Source organism: Cajanus cajan, chromosome 3 (genome assembly GCF_000230855.2).
Source record: "Cajanus cajan strain Asha chromosome 3, NIPB_CcT2T_4, whole genome shotgun sequence".
NCBI classification, from domain to species: domain Eukaryota; kingdom Viridiplantae; phylum Streptophyta; class Magnoliopsida; order Fabales; family Fabaceae; genus Cajanus; species Cajanus cajan.
This window is the reverse complement of record NC_138519.1, coordinates 17,487,607-17,509,881: the sequence shown is the minus strand read 5'-3', so window position 1 is coordinate 17,509,881 and position 22,275 is coordinate 17,487,607. Positions and strand designations below refer to the sequence as shown.

The 22,275-nt window shown below is 32.4% G+C and overlaps 3 protein-coding genes across 3 annotated transcripts; all 3 read right to left on the bottom strand.

Annotated features, from left to right (window-relative positions):
* Positions 1-5,972: 5,972 nt before the first annotated feature.
* On the bottom strand, positions 5,973-12,709 carry LOC109793177 (uncharacterized). Its single transcript, XM_083071671.1, has 19 exons — positions 12,623-12,709; positions 12,273-12,401; positions 11,758-11,949; positions 11,468-11,662; positions 10,790-10,927; positions 10,391-10,513; positions 10,229-10,318; positions 10,050-10,131; positions 9,860-9,927; positions 8,866-9,011; positions 8,630-8,738; positions 8,393-8,539; positions 8,262-8,309; positions 8,052-8,180; positions 7,738-7,979; positions 6,668-6,741; positions 6,417-6,593; positions 6,142-6,237; positions 5,973-6,015 (listed from the first exon to the last, which is right to left on the bottom strand). The coding sequence occupies exons 1-15, from the start codon at positions 12,707-12,709 to the stop codon at positions 7,848-7,850; spliced, it is 1,815 nt and encodes a 604-aa protein (XP_082927797.1). The 3' UTR covers positions 5,973-6,015; positions 6,142-6,237; positions 6,417-6,593; positions 6,668-6,741; positions 7,738-7,847.
* Positions 12,710-13,031: 322 nt separating this feature from the next.
* On the bottom strand, positions 13,032-15,799 carry LOC145955634 (uncharacterized). The gene is made up of 4 exons (XM_083070608.1): positions 14,808-15,799; positions 13,908-14,720; positions 13,699-13,817; positions 13,032-13,612 (listed from the first exon to the last, which is right to left on the bottom strand). The coding sequence occupies exons 1-4, from the start codon at positions 15,796-15,798 to the stop codon at positions 13,148-13,150; spliced, it is 2,388 nt and encodes a 795-aa protein (XP_082926734.1). The 5' UTR covers position 15,799; the 3' UTR covers positions 13,032-13,147.
* A 397-nt stretch (positions 15,800-16,196) lies between these two features.
* LOC145949259 (uncharacterized) lies at positions 16,197-20,052 on the bottom strand. Its single transcript, XM_083070609.1, has 2 exons — positions 17,284-20,052; positions 16,197-17,061 (listed from the first exon to the last, which is right to left on the bottom strand). Exons 1-2 carry the CDS (start codon positions 17,493-17,495, stop codon positions 16,740-16,742), a joined length of 534 nt encoding a protein of 177 aa, XP_082926735.1. The 5' UTR covers positions 17,496-20,052; the 3' UTR covers positions 16,197-16,739.
* Between the last annotated feature and the right edge of the window lie 2,223 nt (positions 20,053-22,275).

Below are 22,275 nucleotides of genomic sequence, written 5' to 3'. Positions count from 1 at the left end.
ACTATCTCTTCTGTCTCATATTCAACTCCTTCGGATCAAACAGATATTTAAGATCCTTATGATCACTAAATACCTCAAGCTTAGAATTATACCAGTAATGTCTCCAAAATCTCAAGTGTAACTATTACAACCTCTAATTCAAGGTCATGGGTAAGGTAATTTCTCTCATGAATTTTCCATTACCTAGATACTTAAAAACACAAGTTACTACCTTTGCATCAATAATCCACCCAAACCTGTCTTCAAAGCCATCACTACATACCACATAAGACTTACTAGAGTCCGGTAATGTTAACACTAGTCAATTTTTCTGAAGAGTTTGGAAAATACCCTCACACTTACTATTCCTTAAAAGCAACTATCTCTTCCTGATCAATACAGTCAAAGGTAAGATTATCTAAGAAATTTCCTCAATAAATCTCCTATAATAATAAGTTAATTCAAGAAAACTCATATCCCCACTATCTGACTTTGGTATCTCCTACTTAAGCACAAATTCTACCACAAATAGATCTATATTATATCTCCACTAAAAATTACAAGACCTAAAAAGTTCACCTCATGCAATAGAAATTCATGCTTAGATAACTTGGCGTAACGCTGTCTTGGATATATCTTCACCCTTAACTCTAATATGATAATATCACATCCTAAGGTCAATCTCACTAAACACACAACCTTCATTAATTCATCCCTAAGGTCATCTATCCACATATCAACATACATGCATATCAAGTCATATTAGAATGCCTACTTTAAACCTTCATATATACCATCCATAAGCATGTACATGAACAACCTTTACCACATAGCATGATACAACCTTAAACAACCTCTCAATCCACATGAAAACAGCCCAAAACATCTTAACAAAGTCAATTCTTATCCTTGCATTGCCTACTAACCCGAAAACATTATTATACAGCCTAACTTCTCCTTTCAACAACTATCAAAGAAAAAAACACATAGAGAGTTCTACTCATCCACGTGATCTCAACCTATCACCAACGAAAGCTAAGTGAATAAGCTACAACTCTTAGGGAGACATGAGATTTTAAAAGGATCATCTTCTTAGTTAAAAATTCAAAAATCACCACAGATATATTCAACGCTTACAACTAGACCTTTGATCACCAAAGTAGATATAATGGGAGTGCAAACATCCCCTACACACTAACACATCAACATCTAGGCCACAAAATACCTCAATCCTTCCAAACTTACTCCTTTCCACCTCAAATTCATATCAAAGTTTCCCACTACAAACCAAACAACTCACATATTCAGTACAAAAAGGCTTAGAAAATAAAATTCACATGCAACCATCAAACTCTAGAAATCATCAACACTTCAATCTCTCCTTAAGAATACCAAAATTCCAATTCTCAACATACATCATCCTTGGATTCAATTGCTATAACTATAGCTTTCAAAAATTTCACCAATTGTAAACTTTTAATACACTAAAAAAAAAATCAATGTCTTACCCAAATCTAAGGCCTCAATAGTCCCTACAATATTAGCACAATATCTCGTCTACTACTCGCACATATGCTTGCAACACAAACGATATCACTCAACCACTACTTCTTACATAAGCAAGAAGTATCAAACAAATAAGCAATCATAAGAATGAAGAAGAGCGATCATAATGGTATTAGCTAACACTATCATAACTATCATTCCTCTAATTACAAAATAACTTAACAATATCAAACTCTACAATATCAGCACAAGGAGAACATTATCATCATCATTATCAAAACAAAGCATCATCAAAGTATATAACAAACAAAACACTGTCAGAGTACACAACAGAATTACGATAAGAATATAACTCACGGCCGATTGGATCGACCTGCTCTGATACCACTAAATGTGACACCCTCTACCCCAACATTAATACACAATAAATGTAAACAATAATTTTTTTTCTTTTTCTTTTTGAGTAAATAAAATCTTTCATAGTTGACAACCTCTTTCATGGATAAAATAATTGTCTCAATTATCATAAGGTAGAAGATTCACATTCGTAACTCATAAATCATAAAAAGATCGACACGTAAGTATCAAAACTCAAGAAATCATATAAAGGAAAATATAGATTAATTCCAGCAAAGGTGGCAGTGCCTCCTAGTTAGGAATTAATTTATAACTTTCAAATTATGTAATAAAAATAATATGACAAAGATACACATTTTGGTCTTTTATCAAGAATATTCAAAATTACAAAAGAAGAGAAAATTAAAGCTTTTAAAACAATAACATCCCAAAATAAGCCTAGCTATGCCCGATGTCACATCCTATCAGAGCATGCCCAACTGAAGCCTTAAGCCTCATCACCAACATCCTCATGATGCTGATCATCTGCAACATAATTTAAAACATATACAAGAACAACAAAGGAGTGAGAAACATCTCACTCAGTTTTAGGTGAAGAAATAAAGGTTAGATAGCACACACACACACAAAACATAAATAAGTCACATGAACAATACACATAAATAATCAATATCACATATATATTCATTTATCATGCTATAATGTCATGATCTCGACTCATAAATGCATGCATGTGACGCCATAAGGAAGTTTCACATATCATCATTGGTGACCCTAAGGTACACCTGGTTACATCACTGGTGACCCTAAGGTACACCTTATTGGCATGTTACGTCATGGGTGACCCAAAGGTACACCTTATTAGTCGTGGGTGACCCTAAGGTACACCTTGTTAGTCGTGGGTGACCCTAAGGTACACCTTGTTAGTCGTGGGTGACCCTAAGGCACACCTTGTTAGCATCACTGGTATGCGGTCTCAGCGGCACACCTGGAGTAATATATGCATATGATGCATGTCATACATTCATAATTTCATTGACTCAACATTTAGCTTATTACAGAAATTCATTTAGTACATCATGTCATTATTTTTTTTATAGTCTCATAATCATAACTTGTCTCAATAGTCCATTTTTATGTCTCATGTCATTGGTATATATTTCACATGGTCATGTCATAAATACTCCTCATAAGGTCCGCACAGGAATTCACAGAGAGCATTCTTATTCATATTAAAACTTATTTATTTTTAGCATTAATTTCATATTCATTTATTTCTTCCAACAAGGAACAAAGTAGAGCAAACAAAAAGTAAAACAGAATAACAGGCAAGGGATTGGGGGCCAATCTGACAATCAAACTATCCAAAAATTATTCTCACACCCCCGAGCGAGGTTTCTCACTCCTCCCTTACTTGGATAAGCAAGAGTTGAAACTTGAGCAGAACCTCCTCCTCTGGATTCCCTTTTTCTTTCTTTCTCTCTCTTTCTTTCTTTTTCTTTCTCTCTCTCTCTCTCTCTCTCTCTCTCTTTTTCTTTCTCTCTCTCTCTAAGATTTTCAGCTTCTCACTACGTTATAAATTTTTCACCCTCTTGCCTCTATTTATAGGCATCCTGGCGCACCCGGAACGGCTCGTACTGAATTCAGAACGACCCGTTCTGGAGCCTTCAAATATACGCAAAATTTTCAACTGGAACGGCCCGTTCTAAAATCGGAACGACCCCCTTTCCAAAAAGCAGAACGACCCGTTCTGGAGTTCACTTTTACACAGATTGACCATAAGGAGAACGACCCGTTTCCAACTTAACTTTTTAGGCATTTTTCTTACTCTAGAACGGCCCGTTTCACTTTGGGAACGACCCGTTCTGGAAAAACCCAAATAGGCCTTTTTACATATTTGGAACGGCCCGTTCCACTTTTGGAACGACCCGTTCTGCCACTTCAAAAGCAGTTTACTTTCTTTGTTTGGAACGGCCCGTGCCACTTTTGGAACAGCCCGTTCCAGCGTAAAGAAACAGAATTTTATATAAAAATTTTCACAAATAATTAAATTATTACAAACCTTTAAAATATTTTATAAAACTCTCTTTAATTAACTAAAACAACTATAAGAAGATAATCTTCATAAATATATAAATAAATAATTGCATTAGTAGAAAATTCAGGGTGTTACAATCAGCAGAACATAATCATTCCAACCATACTCAGGAGCAAATACTTCATGGACATGGTATATATATACAAGTAACAAACTACTACATTTTGTATTTATCTCATTTTAGTACAAAGAGATTGTCTAAGGTACCCAAGCCCAAAGTCATATAACAGAATGATACAGGAAGAACATTGACAATTTAAAATCCTTCATAGAGGACACATTTTCAAGTTAAAATCCTTCATAGAGTCAACAAGCACGAGGATGAATATTTGCCATGAAAAGGCATAGGTAAAAAGGGTCAGATTATAAACTCTTAGAATGTGGGATTATGCATAACTTAACTTTACCAAACTAGTTTGTGAGATGAGGACTGACCCAACTAATATACTATATTTTGATTTTATCTTTAGTTAATCTAAGACTTTGATTTTTTCCAATATAAACAATAATTTTAGAACCTGTTCAACTGCTTGTTTCAACATAAGTTTGAAGGTCAGATGTCCAACCTCTTTACATAGTTCCATACCAATTAAGCTATGATAAAATGGCAAGTCTACCACTACAAGATGATTTGTTATCATGGTGCATCATCATCATAACATAAATGCAAGAAGTTCCAAATTTTATTATTAAATTTGGAGCCTCTTAAAAGCATGTTAAAGAAAAACAACTCTAGCTATGGTCTCTACAAGGACATCTAGTAACAGATACATCCAAAGTAAACTAGAAGTAAATGATTCCTAATCAACAATATTTCCATTATTCAGCAAATAGGAATTCATTGTGAACCCAGCAACATCAGTACTTCCATGATAATAGAATGCATAAATAGTTAACAAGACTACAATGAAATAGCATTCCATTACATTGATCCCTGTTCCAACAACCATCCAATCAATTGAAAAAAATGACATTGACTGCAGTGCGGTTGAGATTGCAGTGGCCCTGAATTAATCACCTCAGTGGATAAGCAATGTACAACAACTAGTTCCTGGAGAAAAAAAAATGAAAAGATTTAATCGACAATCATGGTTATCAGAAGAAAGGAGTAACCAACACAAAGAAAGAAAAATCACCATCAAAAGTCTGAAAAATCGATCCATAACATCATCCCCATTAAGTATGTCGTCCTGTTGCAATTGTAATGTGAAGTGGGCAGATGTTATATCATTGGCACAAGGAAATTCACACATCCTATACCATTCTATGATGAAAGCCTACAATATGTGCATAATAAATAATCATTAGAATTTCAAATTTTGTTTATGGTCCCATACATATTAAAGAAGGAATTTATCCTAATGTCCCTTGCTAAACAAAGAAAAAATAAAAGGCGAGCAATAAAGAAAAAACTATTCGACTTGAAGTATCATTCTGAAACCATACCTTCTCAACGAAAGTTGTTGACGAATCTCTTCATCAATGGTGCTTATTTCCTATAAAATAGTAGATAGCATCAAAGACAACAAGCTAGTTAAATTACATACAAAATAACGGATTAAACAGATTGACCTATGGAGGTACTCTTCACTGCATCCCCTTTTTATTTCACCAGAGATAATTGTCATGCATCAAGCGTTTTACAAAGTAATCAAATAATCACATACAAGAAAGGATACAATTTGATAAATACTCATTGTTACAAACACAAAAATTTTACAAAGGTGACAAATTAGTCGTTCACAACTATCATTACTATATACTTCAGTAATTAAAACAATGGAAACATCATCTAAATTATGGGGCAAATACTCTAAAATTAATTATTAAATTACCATATAAAAGGAGAAACAAAAGCACTATTTTCCACACTTCCACAAATAACTACAACCACAAACAAATCTTAGCACTTAGCAGCTAACCTTATCACTAGCAGCCTGTACAACGACTGCAAGGCCTTGATCAAGATTATCATTGACGAGAAGTTGCACAACTTGTTCCAAAATTTCATTAGGAATATTTAAGTTCTGAAGTGAAGTCCTCAGATGACCAGATATTGAAGCTCGTAATGGTTCCTAGAAGAAAAGGAGATACGATAGGGAGAAGAAAATAAAACAAAACAGAGGCTAAAAACATATAATCCTAAAAGAATTTGCTAAGATATAAACAAACAAGATAGATATCAAATTTAAGGGCATTACTTTGCAGTTAACACGAGCCAAACTCTCAGCCAGACTAGCGACCATCATGCGTGCCACATTTAATATACGTGTCTCGTCAGATTCCATAGCATAATCCTGCAAATGAATTACATAAATTAAAATCAAGCAAAAAAAACAGTGTACAAGCTTTGTCTGTTAAGGCTTCCGATTAAAACAATACTACTACAGACATCTCTATATACGTTACCTAGAAACAAAAACCAGCAGTTAAAAAGATATTAACACACTTAAAAAAATGTGACAATGTTATATACCATAACATCCTGATATGTTTGAAGAGTAGATTAAGCAGTTAGAATCTCAGCTTCACTGATATGTATGCAACCTTTAAAACAAGCTCCTTGGTTGTTGTTGTTGATAAGGAAACAATACTCTGCTCATTACTAGACACTGTCTCTTTGATAGCTCTGTCCATTGCAATGGATACCGCTCTGTAATAAACAAATAGTAACTCAGTCATATAGATTCAAACAGGAAGCAGAACACCATACTGAGAGCATCATACATTTGCATTCCAAAAACACTGAGCTTTTGCTTGATAATAACGTCTGTCCGAAAGTTAGGTATCTGTGTTGGAAGCTGTAAACACAAGTTGTAGTCAGTTATACTTCAAAACTTAAAATAGCATCTGAGCATAGAACCGACACAGACACCCGACACTTTGACACAATTAATGTCTAAAATATAGGACACCAAACACCACATATACATACCAAAAGAGAGAGACTCTAATAAAATAAAATATAACATAACAAAATATCTAAATTGATGACATATTCACCTTTTTAAACCAACCTTCTATGTTTTTTCTATGACAAGCCTAAACGAAGGCGAGACATTTTTTAAGATTTCATATTATATTCTAAGGTGACAGGTCTAAGTCAAAAAAAGAAATTTTTAATAGTACCAGTGTATGTCCATTCATAAGAAGGTGTCAGCTCAAGTGTTCGAGTTGGGCAGAGGTGTCACCTCAAGTGTTCAAGCCAACAAAAAATAAATTTTTTAATTGGACACCTGATAAGTGTCTGACATGTGTTGAGCAAGTGTTAGAGTGTCAATGTCAGAAACATGCTCAACACTGCGACATTTCGAACAAATGAGGTATTCGTGTTTCATAGCATCAAGCTAAATATGGCTCCATGAACAAGAGAGGTATTCGGGTTTCATAGCATTGAGCTAAATATGGCTCCAATTGGCATGTATCTTCACTAAGTGACTTACCTGTACTAATTTTCTGGATCTTATTGTCAAAATGGGAATGATTGATATTCAATTACCAACTCCAGAAAAAGTTTGTAAATATCAAAGATATTGTTAGGAAGTCAAAAATATGTGAGACTAGCATGTGACATTTGTTCCCCTATTACCGCTATTTTCTTATTTCCTTTTTAGGCATAATCTTTACCCTATAAAAAGGAAGGTTAGTGAATGAACAAAACACATAGTATACAGTTTTTTTCTCTTTCAACTGAAAGATGAAGAGGACCAACCTACTATCCACACCTAGAAAAAAAAATAATTTCTAAATCAATAAAAATAGGAGTCATCGAAGACCAAAAGAATGTAAGAATAAACCTGAGATTGTATATGCAGATGAGCCCCTGTATTGGATGGTTTGGTGACTTCAAGTGATAATTCCCCTTGATTTACTGGAAGTACATGGCCAGATGATATTACATCAGTAATCATTTGTGCTTGAGATGCCCAACATCTTTATTAGAGAAATCAGGATTTCCTTCAATTTGTCTTTTTCTATCCTTCAAGAGAGAAGTTTGTTTGACATCCTTCATATCCACACCAAGATTCTTGAATAAAACCTATATATCACAAATATTTCAATAAACCTTTTTTGTCAATGACACTCCAGGAAGGAAACAAGAAAAACGTACCTCTATGTCAAACTTGAGGCTCATTTTCAAGTTGGGCATTGAATAAATCTCATTAAGCAATCCTAAAATGGCCATAGTCCAAGGATTAGGTGGTTGATATGCAAGACTGGTTTTGCATGGTTTGAGGATCTGTAAAAAGAAATTGAATGATAATGTAGCAGGCTACTGAGTATAAACATTGAAGCAGATAATTACAATAATAAATTATACCTTTGATGTAAATGGAATAACAACGAACATTAGCCCCTTCTCATATGCCTACAACATGGAAAACAATTTGATAAGAAAATGACCAATTGAAGGGCCATCTGCTCCTGAAATATATTCAATTTGGAAATTACCTCTATAATCAAAGACTTTGGGTCTATTTCACGAGCCATCAAAACCTTATTACGGCCAATTGTTAACTTCCCAAGCCAGCTCCCCAAATTTTTAAGCAAAGAGCGTTCTTCTAAACTTGATTTTAAGAGCTCTGATCCTAAAAGAGCCTGAAGAATATTCAAACACCAAGTATTATTTCATATTATCGACACAACTTGTCACTTCAATCAAGCAGGGAACAGAAACAAGGCTCAAACCTTGCAATTTTCATAAGTTGCCTGCACAATCTCTTTGTTTAAAGCCTTGGAATTAATCTTATCCAGGAATTTCAGGTACAAGTCATGGAAATTTGGCTCAATGCTTGCTCTAGAAATAAATAACAAATGGTATAAATGAAGGTACCAATATATATATCATTCCCCATATCTCTACATGGATGCAACTGTTTTAAGCAATTACATGATACATGACTTGACTTATGAATCACGCTAACCTTTTCATAACCATATACCGTGCAAACCAAGGATAGTACTGCTCTTTCAAAACTTCAGCAAACACTTCTGCTTTGTCTTCAATATTAGCAGCAGAAACATTATTAATTATGAATGATATCTTTTCTTGATCATCTGAGTCCGGAGCCTGTTAACAATATAAAAAATTAGGGTTAAATTACTCCAAGTAAAGGAAATCAAAATTTAGATTTGTATAAGATACTAAATTAAAACTAGTATTTTAGTTCATGAATTGTACCAGTTAAATAATTTTAGGATCACAATTATTTATTTTGAAAAGTGAAAATTTATTAATATCATATAATTAAAGTAAATATCTATCATATGACCTTGACAAAATTTAATAAATTTGTATATACAGAATAATATCAAATATATCTAAATAAAATCATTGTCAATATAATAATTAAAATTCAATAATAATTTCAGTTATCGATGACAATAAAGTGTAAGAAAATTAAATAGAGAGAATAATTTGTTATCCTCATAATAGGAGAAAGAATAATCATAAGCCATTTTAAATCAAAGAAATTTAAACCGGTATGAAAATAAAGAAATAAGGATAGTCTATCCCCAAGAAATCAGAGAAAATCCCCATGAAATAATAGATGAGGGACATGTTACTTTAAATAAGGACAGAGATGAAAGAATCAGGAGATAAGTGATAAAGAAGACATTTATAGGAGAGAGATTTTTGAAACCAAGAATGCTTGCATATAGAGAGTGTGTGTAGTTCATCTCTACTTAATTAGAAAATTTAATTAAAATCAAATGTGAGGGTAAGTGTAGCTCTCACAAGCTAGATGTTTTTTTTGGTAAACAAAGATATCCCTTAGCTGAAACATGAAACTCTTCAAAATTATTTATAAGCAGATAAGTAAAATCAGTGATAATATAAACAACTGAAGGAATCAATTATCAAAACTGAAGAAAGCAGCCAGTCTGATTAATCTTTTGTACAAGGCTGGAGAGTACCTCAATTGGACTTTCTATTTTCGTAGCAGCAGCAACCAAAGTTTCAGTGTTCAAGGCAGATCCTAACCCTGCACCAGATGCACATATCAAAGGAGCACAACATATTTTCAGAAATAGAAAGCATAAATTTATGTCTTTATGCTAAGCAACAGGCTATGTAACTGTAGAAACACAAGTGATAGAAATATACCAGTAGAAATAGATCCACGGGAAGGACCAACATAACCAGGATTAGAAGATAGCCTTGACGAGGTTCTGTCTGTACTATGTAACTGCAATTGTAGCAACAAAATTAAGTGCAAATATAAAATGATATGAGCACGAGCGATAGAATAAACATAGGAAACTGAGAAAGTGAAGGGTAAAAACCAGAGAGTAATCTTTAATAGATATATGCAGCCTCTCCAACTGCAGAGAAAGTTGTCCAGAGGCAACCGAGTTAGTGTGAGATTTAAGAACCTGTAATCAGAAAAAGTTAGATGAAAATCAAATGAGATCAACGGGCAGAGAAACCAAATATTAAAGTAGAACCTTCAAGAAGGTGGAAGTCGTCTCAGCATAGAGGCTCAGAACAGCACCAGACTGATGAAAAGATTTGCCAGAAAGGTTTTGTGATCCACCAAAATGGACATCCTTTAAGAACTTGAGGCACTCCTGCAAAGCCTAATAATGTCAGCCACTTTTCTGCTAAATAAACTCAGAGGAGTACAAGTTGGAATGCACAAGTGACAAAACCAAAAGACTGCATAAGAGATTGTTTGGATAGAAGCTTAAAAGCATATTTAAGAGTTTTCTATTGAAAAAAGTTCTTTATTTTCAATATAAAAACTCTCAAGCACTTTTAATTTGTATTCATTTAGACTCTAAATCTGTGAAGTTAGTGTGTAAAAAAATTAGGACCCGAAGCACGAGGGAAGGTATTATTGTTACCACAAAAAGGACGTCCTTGCTTCTAGTTAAGTTTCTATTCAACCACCTCTCGAGGTTAATGAATTTTTTTCTTGATGCCACTGCTGCTAACCTTATACTATAATAAGAGGGAATAATTTCCACCACGGATGATAGAATCTGTAAAACCAACAAGAAGCATGAGTTAAAAATGGCAAAAGATTGTAAAAAAGAAAAGAGATTGGCATTTGTGAATCGTGAAGACAAATTTGAAGGCTTCTTGCAACTAAGGGCTCTATGAAAGTGAGATTCGCTTATTATTAAAACATATTAAGAAAGCAAATTATGAGTCTAAATCAATATATAAGGTAAGGATTGCTATCTCCTTATATACTTTGCTAATGCCTTATTTCTATTTTAGCCACATCGACTAGTAATATATTTATATATAAGTGAGAAACAACTCTCATCTTACAAGTCGATTTTTGTATTATGAACCTGACTTAATCTTACAAAACTGGTTTAAAAGATGAAAATTACTCTTTGCTTATATATTTTATTAATGCATTATTTCTATTTTGGTCATATCAATAGTCAATTGTAATCCTCACATATAACAAAATCAAGAAAACCATAACAACAAAGTGCAATCTATCTGTCTATCAGGAAAATGATTGAAATGAAAAAAAAGTAAAAAAACACACTTAAAAAGAGAACAACCTTTAACTCCCGACAGATGTCCACAATTCTTATAATGCTGCCTGCATCATTGTTTTGAGAATCAATAAACCCTCTCAAGACCAGATTGGGATTAACATGCCAAAGGTGTAGAATCATCCCACTGCCTACACCACTTTTTACTATCTTGGGAAAAACAATCAGAGATACTTCCCGTTGCAAGAGATAATAGGCAGTCTGCAAGAACAACCAATGTAAACTACATGAATCAAGAAAAGACATAGAATAGGTAATTGTGGAGAACCAACAAATATGAATCCATTAGATTGTACATTAATATGTGCCATCCCAAGAAGCAACACTTCAGGACAGTGTTTAAGAGGGTAATCAAGGATTGATCGAACATTATTGGCATGACCCTTCTCGGCTAGCTGGCAGAGGACGTCTAAAAGGTCAAGACACAACCATGCATGATTTGCATGGCCATTTTGAAGCTTGTGGCCATTAATTGCATCAACATATGCCTGCACAGCAATTTGTTGTCATAAGAATTTGGCGATAGGAACAAGAAACAATAATGGTCAACTTAGATAAACTTCTCTAGAAATATTTTTAAGAGAGAAAAATATTAAAAAAAAAAATAAGTTTTTTCATGAGTTAAAATTAGCTTAAATATAAGTTAATTTGTAGAAATTTTCTTTTATCAGTTTTTCAAAATTTTTATTTTTAACTCATGTATAATTTAGTTTTAGTTCATTAATAAGTTTATTTTAATTTTTTTTTTTCTAAAAGTGCTTTTGGAATAATTTATCCAAACAGGTCTAAATGTACAAACAGATAATCATACCAGCAATCTTCCCGAGTGTGCAAAGGTAAATATTTCTGGTGGTGCTGATACAGCATATTTAAGGAAAGACAGCTGACCCTCAGTATTCTTCCATACAGATCCACATATGGCATGGAGAGGAAATGGTTCCTGCTAGGCATATTTTCATACATTCAGAATTTTATGCCAGAATTTGCATATAAGAGCCTATTTAGATACAAGATTAAAAATGGTTTTGATAACTTTTCTTCTAGAAAAAATTCTTTATTTTTCAGCAAAGAAGCTCTAAAAATTATTTCTAACTTGTATCAAAACTGATTTTAAATCAGCTAAGCTACGGGAAAAGCATATCTAAGGTTCTGATATCATACCTTAGAGGCATGTTTATACACACACATGAGAAAAAGGAATGCTTCTTCACAAGGAAGGAAAAACCCTTCATGATCAAGATTTTCCATGACACATATCCAGTTGGTTTGAGGTGCCTGTATCAGAAAACACATAAAAATGAAATGATTTACTTTCTTATTCAAAAGGCAATAAAAAAATGAGAGGAACTTTAAGTCCTATTGAATAAAACTCACAAGATGGTTAACTGTATCTACCAAGACACATAGTAGTCAATCCCGGATAGCGGCGCGGAGCGGCCGACCCCAAAACTGGGATAGCGGGATGACGCGGAGCGGGATAACCGCTATTTAAATATTAATTTATATATATTAAATAATTAATAATATATATATAAAAGCTAAAAAAAACAAAAAAATAACTCTAAATTCATGCATTAAACATTTTTAATAATTAAAAGTTCATAGTACTCAAACAATACATAATATAAAATGTCTCCAAAACAAAGTGTTAAAGCTCTAAGTAAGTAAAAAATTAAACATTATAGTTTAATCTTCTTCCTCATCAAGATTAAAGTCTTCCTCTCCCTCAAATTCATCACTCCCACTAGCATTAGAATTATATTCTTCTTCTTCCTCTACATCATCATCCTCGTCTTCTAGTACTTCCATCACTTTTTTTCCTTTATCTTTCTTGGATGTAGATGCAATTGTTGATGTCTTGTTCACTTGTGTTTGTCTCCTAGTGTATTTCAAAGGTTCACCGGCACCACTTGCTTGGGCAACATCTCTCCAAGTCAAAACATCATCATCAAACACCAAGTCATCTTCAAATTCATCCTCATCATTTTCTTCTCCCAACATCCATTCATTGTTATCATCAACTTCATTCAAAGCAATTGGATCAATTGGATCTTGACACTCAAAGCGTTCTTGAAGAGCTTGATTATATTTAATAAAAACCAAGTCTTGAAGCTTTTGGTGCTCAAGCTTACTTCTCTTCTTTGAGTGAATCTATAATAATTTAACAACATGATGTTAGTTAATTTTCCATTTTCAATAGTAAACTCAAATTTAAATCCACTAATTCATTAACTTACATGCTCAAAGGTACTCCAATTACGCTCACAACCAGATGAGCTACATGTCAAGCTTAGTACCTTAATGGCAACAATTTGCAAATGTGGTGTATGTCCTCCATACATCTTCCACCACTCAGCTATAAATGCAAATATTATTATATAAATAAATTATCAAATAACTATAAAATTTGTAAGTGAAGTTGAAGCTTAAGAAAAGTCTCACTTACCAGGAGCCATTTTAACCCTTGCTCTAACTGCTGCAGGAATGCCAAATCTTCCTCCTGCCCTTTTATATATTGCCAATTGATTGTGAACATTGTCTACAATGTCATTATTTTCACAAAGCCTATCAATACATTTGAAAAGGCCATCCACCACTTCATCATCAGCATCCATTCTTGTTGAATTTTTGTAATAAAACTCAGGATTTAGATAATATCCTGCTGCATGCAACGGATGATGGAGTTGACAATCCCATCTTCTATCAACAATTGCAAATATATCCTTATATTTTTCTTCATTATGATTAAAAGAATTTTGAATTGCCTCCTTAGCCCTCTCCATTGCTTCATAAATGTAACCCATTGCCGGTTTTTTTTCATTATCTACCAACCTCAACACACGTACAATAGGCCCCATAGCCTTTAAAGCATAAACAACATCACTCCAAAATGTAGGCATAAGAACAATCTCCGTTGCTTTCTTCCCCTTAGGTTCTTTGGCTCCTTTTGATTGCAACCATTCGTCGGAAGTAAACATCCTTCTAAGATTTGCCTTTAACTTATGCAATCGTTGCAAAGTAAGGAAGGTGGTAGCAAATCTTGTAACTCCATGCCTCACCAATTCAACCTTATTTGTATACTTCCTCATGGTGTTTAGGGTCAAGGTATGATTATAAATGTAACCCACGAGCTTGATGCCTCTTTGTATTACCCTTTTGACTTTAGGGATCTTTCCAATATCTTCTAGCATCAAATCAAGACAATGAGCAGCACATGGAGTCCAAAATAAATGTGGTCTCACAGTTTGTAAAATTTTGCCTAAAAACACAATAACAAAATAATTAAAATTAGAATTTATATCTTATAATCGTATGAGTATAAAATTAGAATATAATTGATTCTTACCCGCCATAACATAATTGCTTCCATTATCTGTTACTACTTGAACAACATTTTTCTCTCCAATTTCCTCAACAAAACTATTTAAAAGTTCAAACACCTTCTCACCGGTCTTGGTATATTCAGAAGCATCCACACTCTTCACAAACATTGTTCCCATTGAACTATTAACCAAAAAGTTAATCAAAGTTCTACTTTTCCTATCTGTCCAACCATCAGACATAATTGAGCACCCATATTTTACTCTCTCTTCTTCATGGCCCTTCAATAAGCCCTTGGTGTATTCCAACTCTTTTTTAAGGAGTGGCACTCTTAATTCATGGTAGCTTGGTGGCTTTAAATGGGGACCATAGGTGCCAATAGCTTCAACCATCAATTTGAAGCTCTTTGATCTAGCAACATTAAATGCAATTCCATTCCGATAAAAAAAGCGAGCAATGTATTGAATTACCCTTGCTCTTGCTTCCTTGTTACAAGCATCATTTAAACTTGTTTGCCACAACCCCTTATTCAATTTGATACTTTCTTCTGCCTTTCTAGTAAAGTGCAAATCAAGGGGACCTTTGACATTTATACCCCTCTTCTTGGAAACAGAAGTGGCTTCACTTGATGTAGATGAAGGTCTCTTAATTCTAGCAATGGCTTGGATGTCATCCTCCTCTTCATTTTCATCTACGCACTCCATATATACTTCTGAGGCAATTTTTTTACTCTCATAGGCAGCCTTCATTTCCAATTTTAGATCCTCAGGAATTTTTCTACAAGCACCTACATCGCCTTTTATTCCAAGTTGATGTCTTTTTGCTCTAGTAATTCCACCAGTAGATGTTTTCAGACAAAAATCACACGTGACACTCTTCCTATTATTTTTGTCTTTTAAGCTGTTCCACTTCCAAAAGACATCAATATTGTCACCAGTGGGCTTAAACATTTCTGTTCTAGGAGTGGGACCAGAATTGGGATTAGTTTCAGTTCCAGCAGAGATTGGTTGGCTCATGATTAAATTGATTATCAAAGACAAAGACAACCTAATAAAAATATAATAGAATCAGAAATTAAAAAAAATATGCTGCTGAAATAGAAATAGAATTTTCTGAAATTAAAAATAAAATTTTCTGAATTAAATTTAATCAGAAATTAAAAATAAAATTTGCTGAATTAAATTTAATCAGAAATTAAAAATAAAATTTGTTGAATTAAATTTAATCAGAAATCATAAATAAATTTTTCTGAATTAAATTTAATTAGAAATCAAAAATTAAATTTACTGAATTAAATTTAATCAGAATTTAAAAATAAAATTTGTTGAATTAAATTTAATCAGAATTTAAAAATACAATTTGTTTAATTAAATTTAATCAGAAATAAAAAAATAATCAGTTGAAAAAGTTTAATAAATAATTAAAAAAAATATGTTGCATGCATAAAAGACAGAATCAAGGAGAATAGGAGAATACGAGAATAGAAGACAAAAGCAGGTCGGAGGAACGAGAATAGAAGACAAACGCGCGTCGGAGCTTGCGGCCACGTCGGACCTGCGTCGGACCTGGAGGCGCGTCGGAGTCGGAGGTGCGTCGGAGCTGGAGGCGCGTCGGCGATGGAGGTGCTTCGGAGCCGGAGTTCGTCAGAGCTGCACGCGTTCGCCAGAGAAGAAGAAACAATGAGAGGGAGAGACGAGAGGAGGGGTAAGTCTGAAATCGCGAGAGAGAAAGGGATGATTAGGGCAAAACAAGCCCATTGAAAAGACGGACTTACCCTTAATGAAGGGTAAGTCTGAAATCGCGCCGCGATTCCGCGTTTAGGGCCGCTCCGCTCCGCCTCCGACGCGGCCGCTCCAGCCGCTACAGAAAACCGCCACGCGACAGCAGCCACATTGCGGGGTGAGGCCGCTCCGCTCCGGAGCGCCGCGATAGCGGCCGCTCCGGCCGCTATTGACTACTATGCCAAGACATCAATATTCCAAGAGTTAAGAGGTGGCAACTCAGACACGTTGGATCCATTGGCTGCAGGGAATGTTAAGTATGTGTTCTGGTTTTCCTCCACCCCAGTACGACTATAAGCAATTGCACCAAGTAATTTAGATAGCATATTATCAGTTAGAGATGAGAATGGAGAAAATATCTCCTTGCACTTTGAGACATCAACCGTGCATCCATAGCCTTGTTCCTTCACAATATCTCCCATTTTTATTTCCTTCTGCATGTCTTCCAAAATATCATCAAAATCATTTTCTCCACACTTGTGGAACAACTCCATCTTCCTGTAAAATGATGGATAACTAATTAAACATCATAACTGAATTAATTACTATTGATAACTAATAATATACAACAAATATATGATTGTATTGAAAAATGGTTGCCAGTTTTATGTTAACCACTTATTTCAGTAGTTAAATCAAATAAGTTTTCAATATCATTGACCCAATGATGAGTAGTTAACTTAATAAAATGGTAGTAAGGATTACTAAATACATTACCACCTTAAATCAGCCTCATGCATCTCTTCAGGAAGCAATGGAGTCAAGGCAAAAGTTGGCTTGTCTTTGAACTTCACAAGTGATAATATCTGCATAAAGGAAACCATGTGCTTGGAAAGACCCTTAGACTGCTTTAGGAACATGATAATTTTGTGAATTTGCTCATTGCAACTCCAAGAACCAGGATTGGCAAACAATTCCTCAATCCGAGCCATGCAAAAAGATTTGCCTATACACCAGCAATATTTCAGGTCAAATATACTATATATAAACGGCAAAATAATATTGACACAGTATAGATGATATAGAAATGACCATGAACATTATTAGTCAAGTAAAATGTAACTTCATACTTACCACTCAGCCTGGCATCAGGATTCTCAGAATCAGATAAAACAAGACTGATAATAATTTTTTCCAATAAAGATAGCTTCAATCCGTTGCTTAAACTTTCTAAAATAAATCATCAATAAATAATTATTTTGTGTTATATATAAATTATTTATTATAAATCTAAAATAAAATCTATATATTTAAACATATTTATTTATTTATTTAAATTTTAAAAATAATTTATATATTAAATATAATATTTATTTATATATTATAAACATTTACCACATGTATTTGAAAATACTAATATACAAGTCATTAAATAATTTTTGTATATAATTTGAATCTGTATACACACAGTTTTAGTCTGATTAAAGAGAAAATCTTAATCTGTAACAACAACAAACAGTAAAGTCTCTAAAGTATTGTTCATTGTTACAACTTTTAAAAAAAAAATTATGTTTGCTTTTTTTCCTATAATTTGTATGTTGTGTGTGAGATAAAGAGGCGGTAGGGTTAAAATACTAAGTATCTTGAATTCAAAATATATAATTATAATATTATATGTATAATTTTAATAATATATTATACATTAGGGTTGAATTGAATTAAGTTAAATTTAAAAATCAAAATTTATTATCCAACATCCGTTTGAACAAGTTGATTTAGATTTAATCCAAATACTAAAAGTAATCGAGACAAAATGATTAATTCAGTTAGATTAATTTGGATTCACGCCTAATTAACATTGTATTCAAAAGAAAATCAACAGATAAAAAGTGAATTTGAGAAAACAAGACCAACAAAAACCCTAAAAGCATTCAACTACACAAATCCACAAAATATCCCGCATGGTAGCAAAATTAAAGCATTGAAAGCACAGAAACAAACAAGAATGTCGAATGCATTTAAACTCAACTCCAATATCCTATTAAAAAATTGAATCAAACAAAAACTCTGATCATCTCCCCAAACACGGAGAGTTGATGGAAAACGGAGTGAAAGTTGAATTCATTAAAGAAAGCTAATCTGGTTGGATGAGAATAAGTGGGTCATGGCGTGCAAAGAAGAAGAGAAATAGATGAAATTGGTGGAGAAGATGATGCATAAAAAAAACACGTGCATGTGGCGTAACTCTCATGCATGCATGCATGCAGCGCATGTTGAAGGTATTTTGGATGAATTGCTCACCAGTCAGAACAGGTCTCAGAGTAAGGCTCTCACGCAATCCAATTCACTTCTTTCTTTGTATCATATGAGTCTACTACTCCTTTCAGCCAATTTATATATATCAAATTCTATAACATATATATTATATTATACGAATGTGATGTGATTATACATATTTAATATTTTATTAAAGATTGTGCACAAAATTATGTTGATTTAAGAATCTATCTAATGACGCTGAATTATAATATTTTTATATCATTTCAATTTATTTTATCTTACAATCAACCTTTATACATTTAAATACAAACCACTATCATTTATCTTTTATCTATTTATTTATTCTCTCTTTTTTTTTCAATGACATTTAGTTTTCAAACCTCTTATATTTTAAGTAACTATCCACTATTTAAAAAAAAATACAGAGGCACAGAAGTGTCTATTTTTCCTAATTAGAAATTAGGTTAGTTCTTTTTATATCGAATATCTTACTAAATTAAAAGATTATATTATATTTTATCTTTTATCTTATTTTTTATATTTAGTTTAGTTTTTTATCTTTTAAAATATTCATTTTAGTCTTTTATCTTCTAAATTTGGATCTATTTGATCCTTTTGCGAAATGATAATTATTTTTCATATTGAGAGACAATTTTGAATATTTTATTAACAAATTCTGTCACACCCTTACTACCCCAACACATACATCGTAAAAATGTAATTAAATTAAGAAAAATAAACTTTCAAAGTTGGTAAAAAGGTTCACATAAAACTTCATAACTGTTCTTTCTTCAATATCCAAAATAACTAGAAATAAAACTTGGAAGGTAAAATTTAAGAGTTTACAAATTGTTTTCAAAAGACAAGGTTCAACTCCATATACAAATACAATTCATGTCCTAGAAATCCTCTGCCCTGATGTCACAATATTAGAGCATACTCATAATTCAACTGTTGGTCATTCATAGCCGGATCTTCCTCACCTAAAACATCCACAAATTATACGGTGAGAAAAGAAAACATCTTTATGTAAAGCACATACAAACATACCACAACGTAATCTCAGTTTTTATATTAAATTTCAATAATTCAACAATTAAATTTAAAAAAAAATAACGCATAGATCATGTTTATAATTTTCTTAAAATTTTAAAATTATTTGATATTTTGTTTCATTAATTCAAATTGATAAATAATTATAAAAATATTTTATACATTGATTCTAATCTATATAAAGAAGTATCATATGATTTTAAATTTTTTTAAAAATTTGTAAACTTAATTTATTTATTAATAACTTAATTTAATTACTAATAGAGAAAATCTATTAAAACTTACTCTTAAAATAAGTAGATCCATCCTCTACCATATATATATATATATATATATATATATATATATATATATATGTATATATATATATATATATATACATACACACATTAAACTTCACTCCTTTTTTAGAATTTTTTACTCAAATAATACTATTTTAAAAAAATTTACCCAAATAGTACTGTGCAAATTTATTCCCCCAACTAGCACAATTTATTGTTCACGTTTAGAACGGGCCGTTCTGATTCCAGAACAGACTGTTCTAGATTAAAAAATAACACATGACTAAAGGATCAGAACGGACCGTTCCAGATTCAAAATCAACACATAAAAAGTGAAACCAGAACGGGCCGTTCTGGCCTACAAAAAAACAATTGGTTCGATTATCACTTACCAAATACCAAAACTCAAAAACTAACATCAAATAATTAAATTTATTGAATATTAACATTATAAATATAACTAAATAAATTTATTAAAATTCAATACAACAATAAAGATCAATGGTGGCGGAAACTGATTATGTTGTTCTCTAATGTCCATCTTTGTTTTAATCCTGCTAGACTTTGGTCGACCCGCTGGGAAACTGATTATGTTGCGGAAACTGATTATGTTGCTCGCATGACTCGCTGGGAGATTTACAGTAAGGCTAAATGAAAAGTGGTATGATTGCGAAAAGTTCCAGAAAGTTCATATCCCTTGTTCGCATGACATGCTGGGAGATTTAAAGTAAGGCTAAATGTAATGTGGTGTGATTGCGGCAAGTTCTAGAAAGTTCATATCCCTTGCTCGCATGACCGCTGGGAGATTTACAGTAAGGTTAAATGTAATGTGGTCTGATTGCAGCAAGTTTCCCAGTGAGTCGGTCAAAGTCTAGAAGGATTAAAACAAAGATGGACATTAGAGAACAACGTAATCAGTTTCCGCCACCATTGATCTTCATTGTTGTATTGAATTTTAATAAATTTGTTTGGTTATTATAAATGTTAATATTCAATAAATTTAATTATTTGATATTAGTTTCTGAGTTTTGGTATTTGATAAGTGAAAATCGAACCAAATTTTTTTTATTTATAGACCAGAACGGTCCGTTCCGGAATCAGAACGGCCCGTTCTGGTTCCACTTTTTTTGTGCTGATTTTGAATCTGGAACGGCTCGTTCTGATCCATTCGTCACATGTTATTTTTTAATTTGGAATGGTCCGTTCTGGAATCAGAACGGCCCGTTCTGAACTTGAACAGTAAATAGTACTAGTTGAGGAAATAAATTTATACAATTGCTATTTGGGTAAGTTTTTTTTAAAATAGAATTATTTTAGTAAAAAAACTCCCTTTTTTTACTTTATAAAACAATTTTATTAAGGAGGATAGAGATAACATGCACAAAACCTTAAGTTTAAACCTTGTTATGATTTGATTATGGATAAAAAATAGCAATTAAGGAATCTACAATAAATATATATTATAATTATTAAATTCCTCAATTAAATCTTTAGTTGATTTTGTTTTTACATAAAAAGATAGACGATATTTTAAAATTTATAGAATGTTATTTATAATTTAAAATTGTGATTTTTTTTATAAATAACGTTTTTGCTATAACTCGTTTTATTATTCTAAAAATAATATTGATTACGTGTTAATAGTTTCATTTATAATAACTATGGTAATTTTATCATTGTAAAAATACTATTGTAGTGAAAGAAAATCAATATTACCTTAAATACCAATCTATTACTATACCAAAAATACCAATCTATTACGTGTTTCTCAAAAAAAAAAAAAAATAGATCACGTGTTAATTGATTACATATTAATTTTTTTTATCAGCCAATAAATATTTATATAGATATATATAAAGGTACAATGGTATCAAAACCCATATACATAAAATAACTAAGAGATTGTATTACCCTTGATTAAAACTAATTTAAATTTATGTAATATCAAATTGTGTTATAATTAGAAATTCCAAAAATAGATACCAGTTTAGATACAAATAATCACCCAATACCATCTAATAATCCACTGTTTATAATAAAACAAATACGCAATGATATACATGATCAGCCCCACTACCCAACTTAAAACATTTTAGAATTAATTACAGCATCTTCTAACATCTTCATGGGTTGCTGGCATCTTCATACTTTCTGTTTT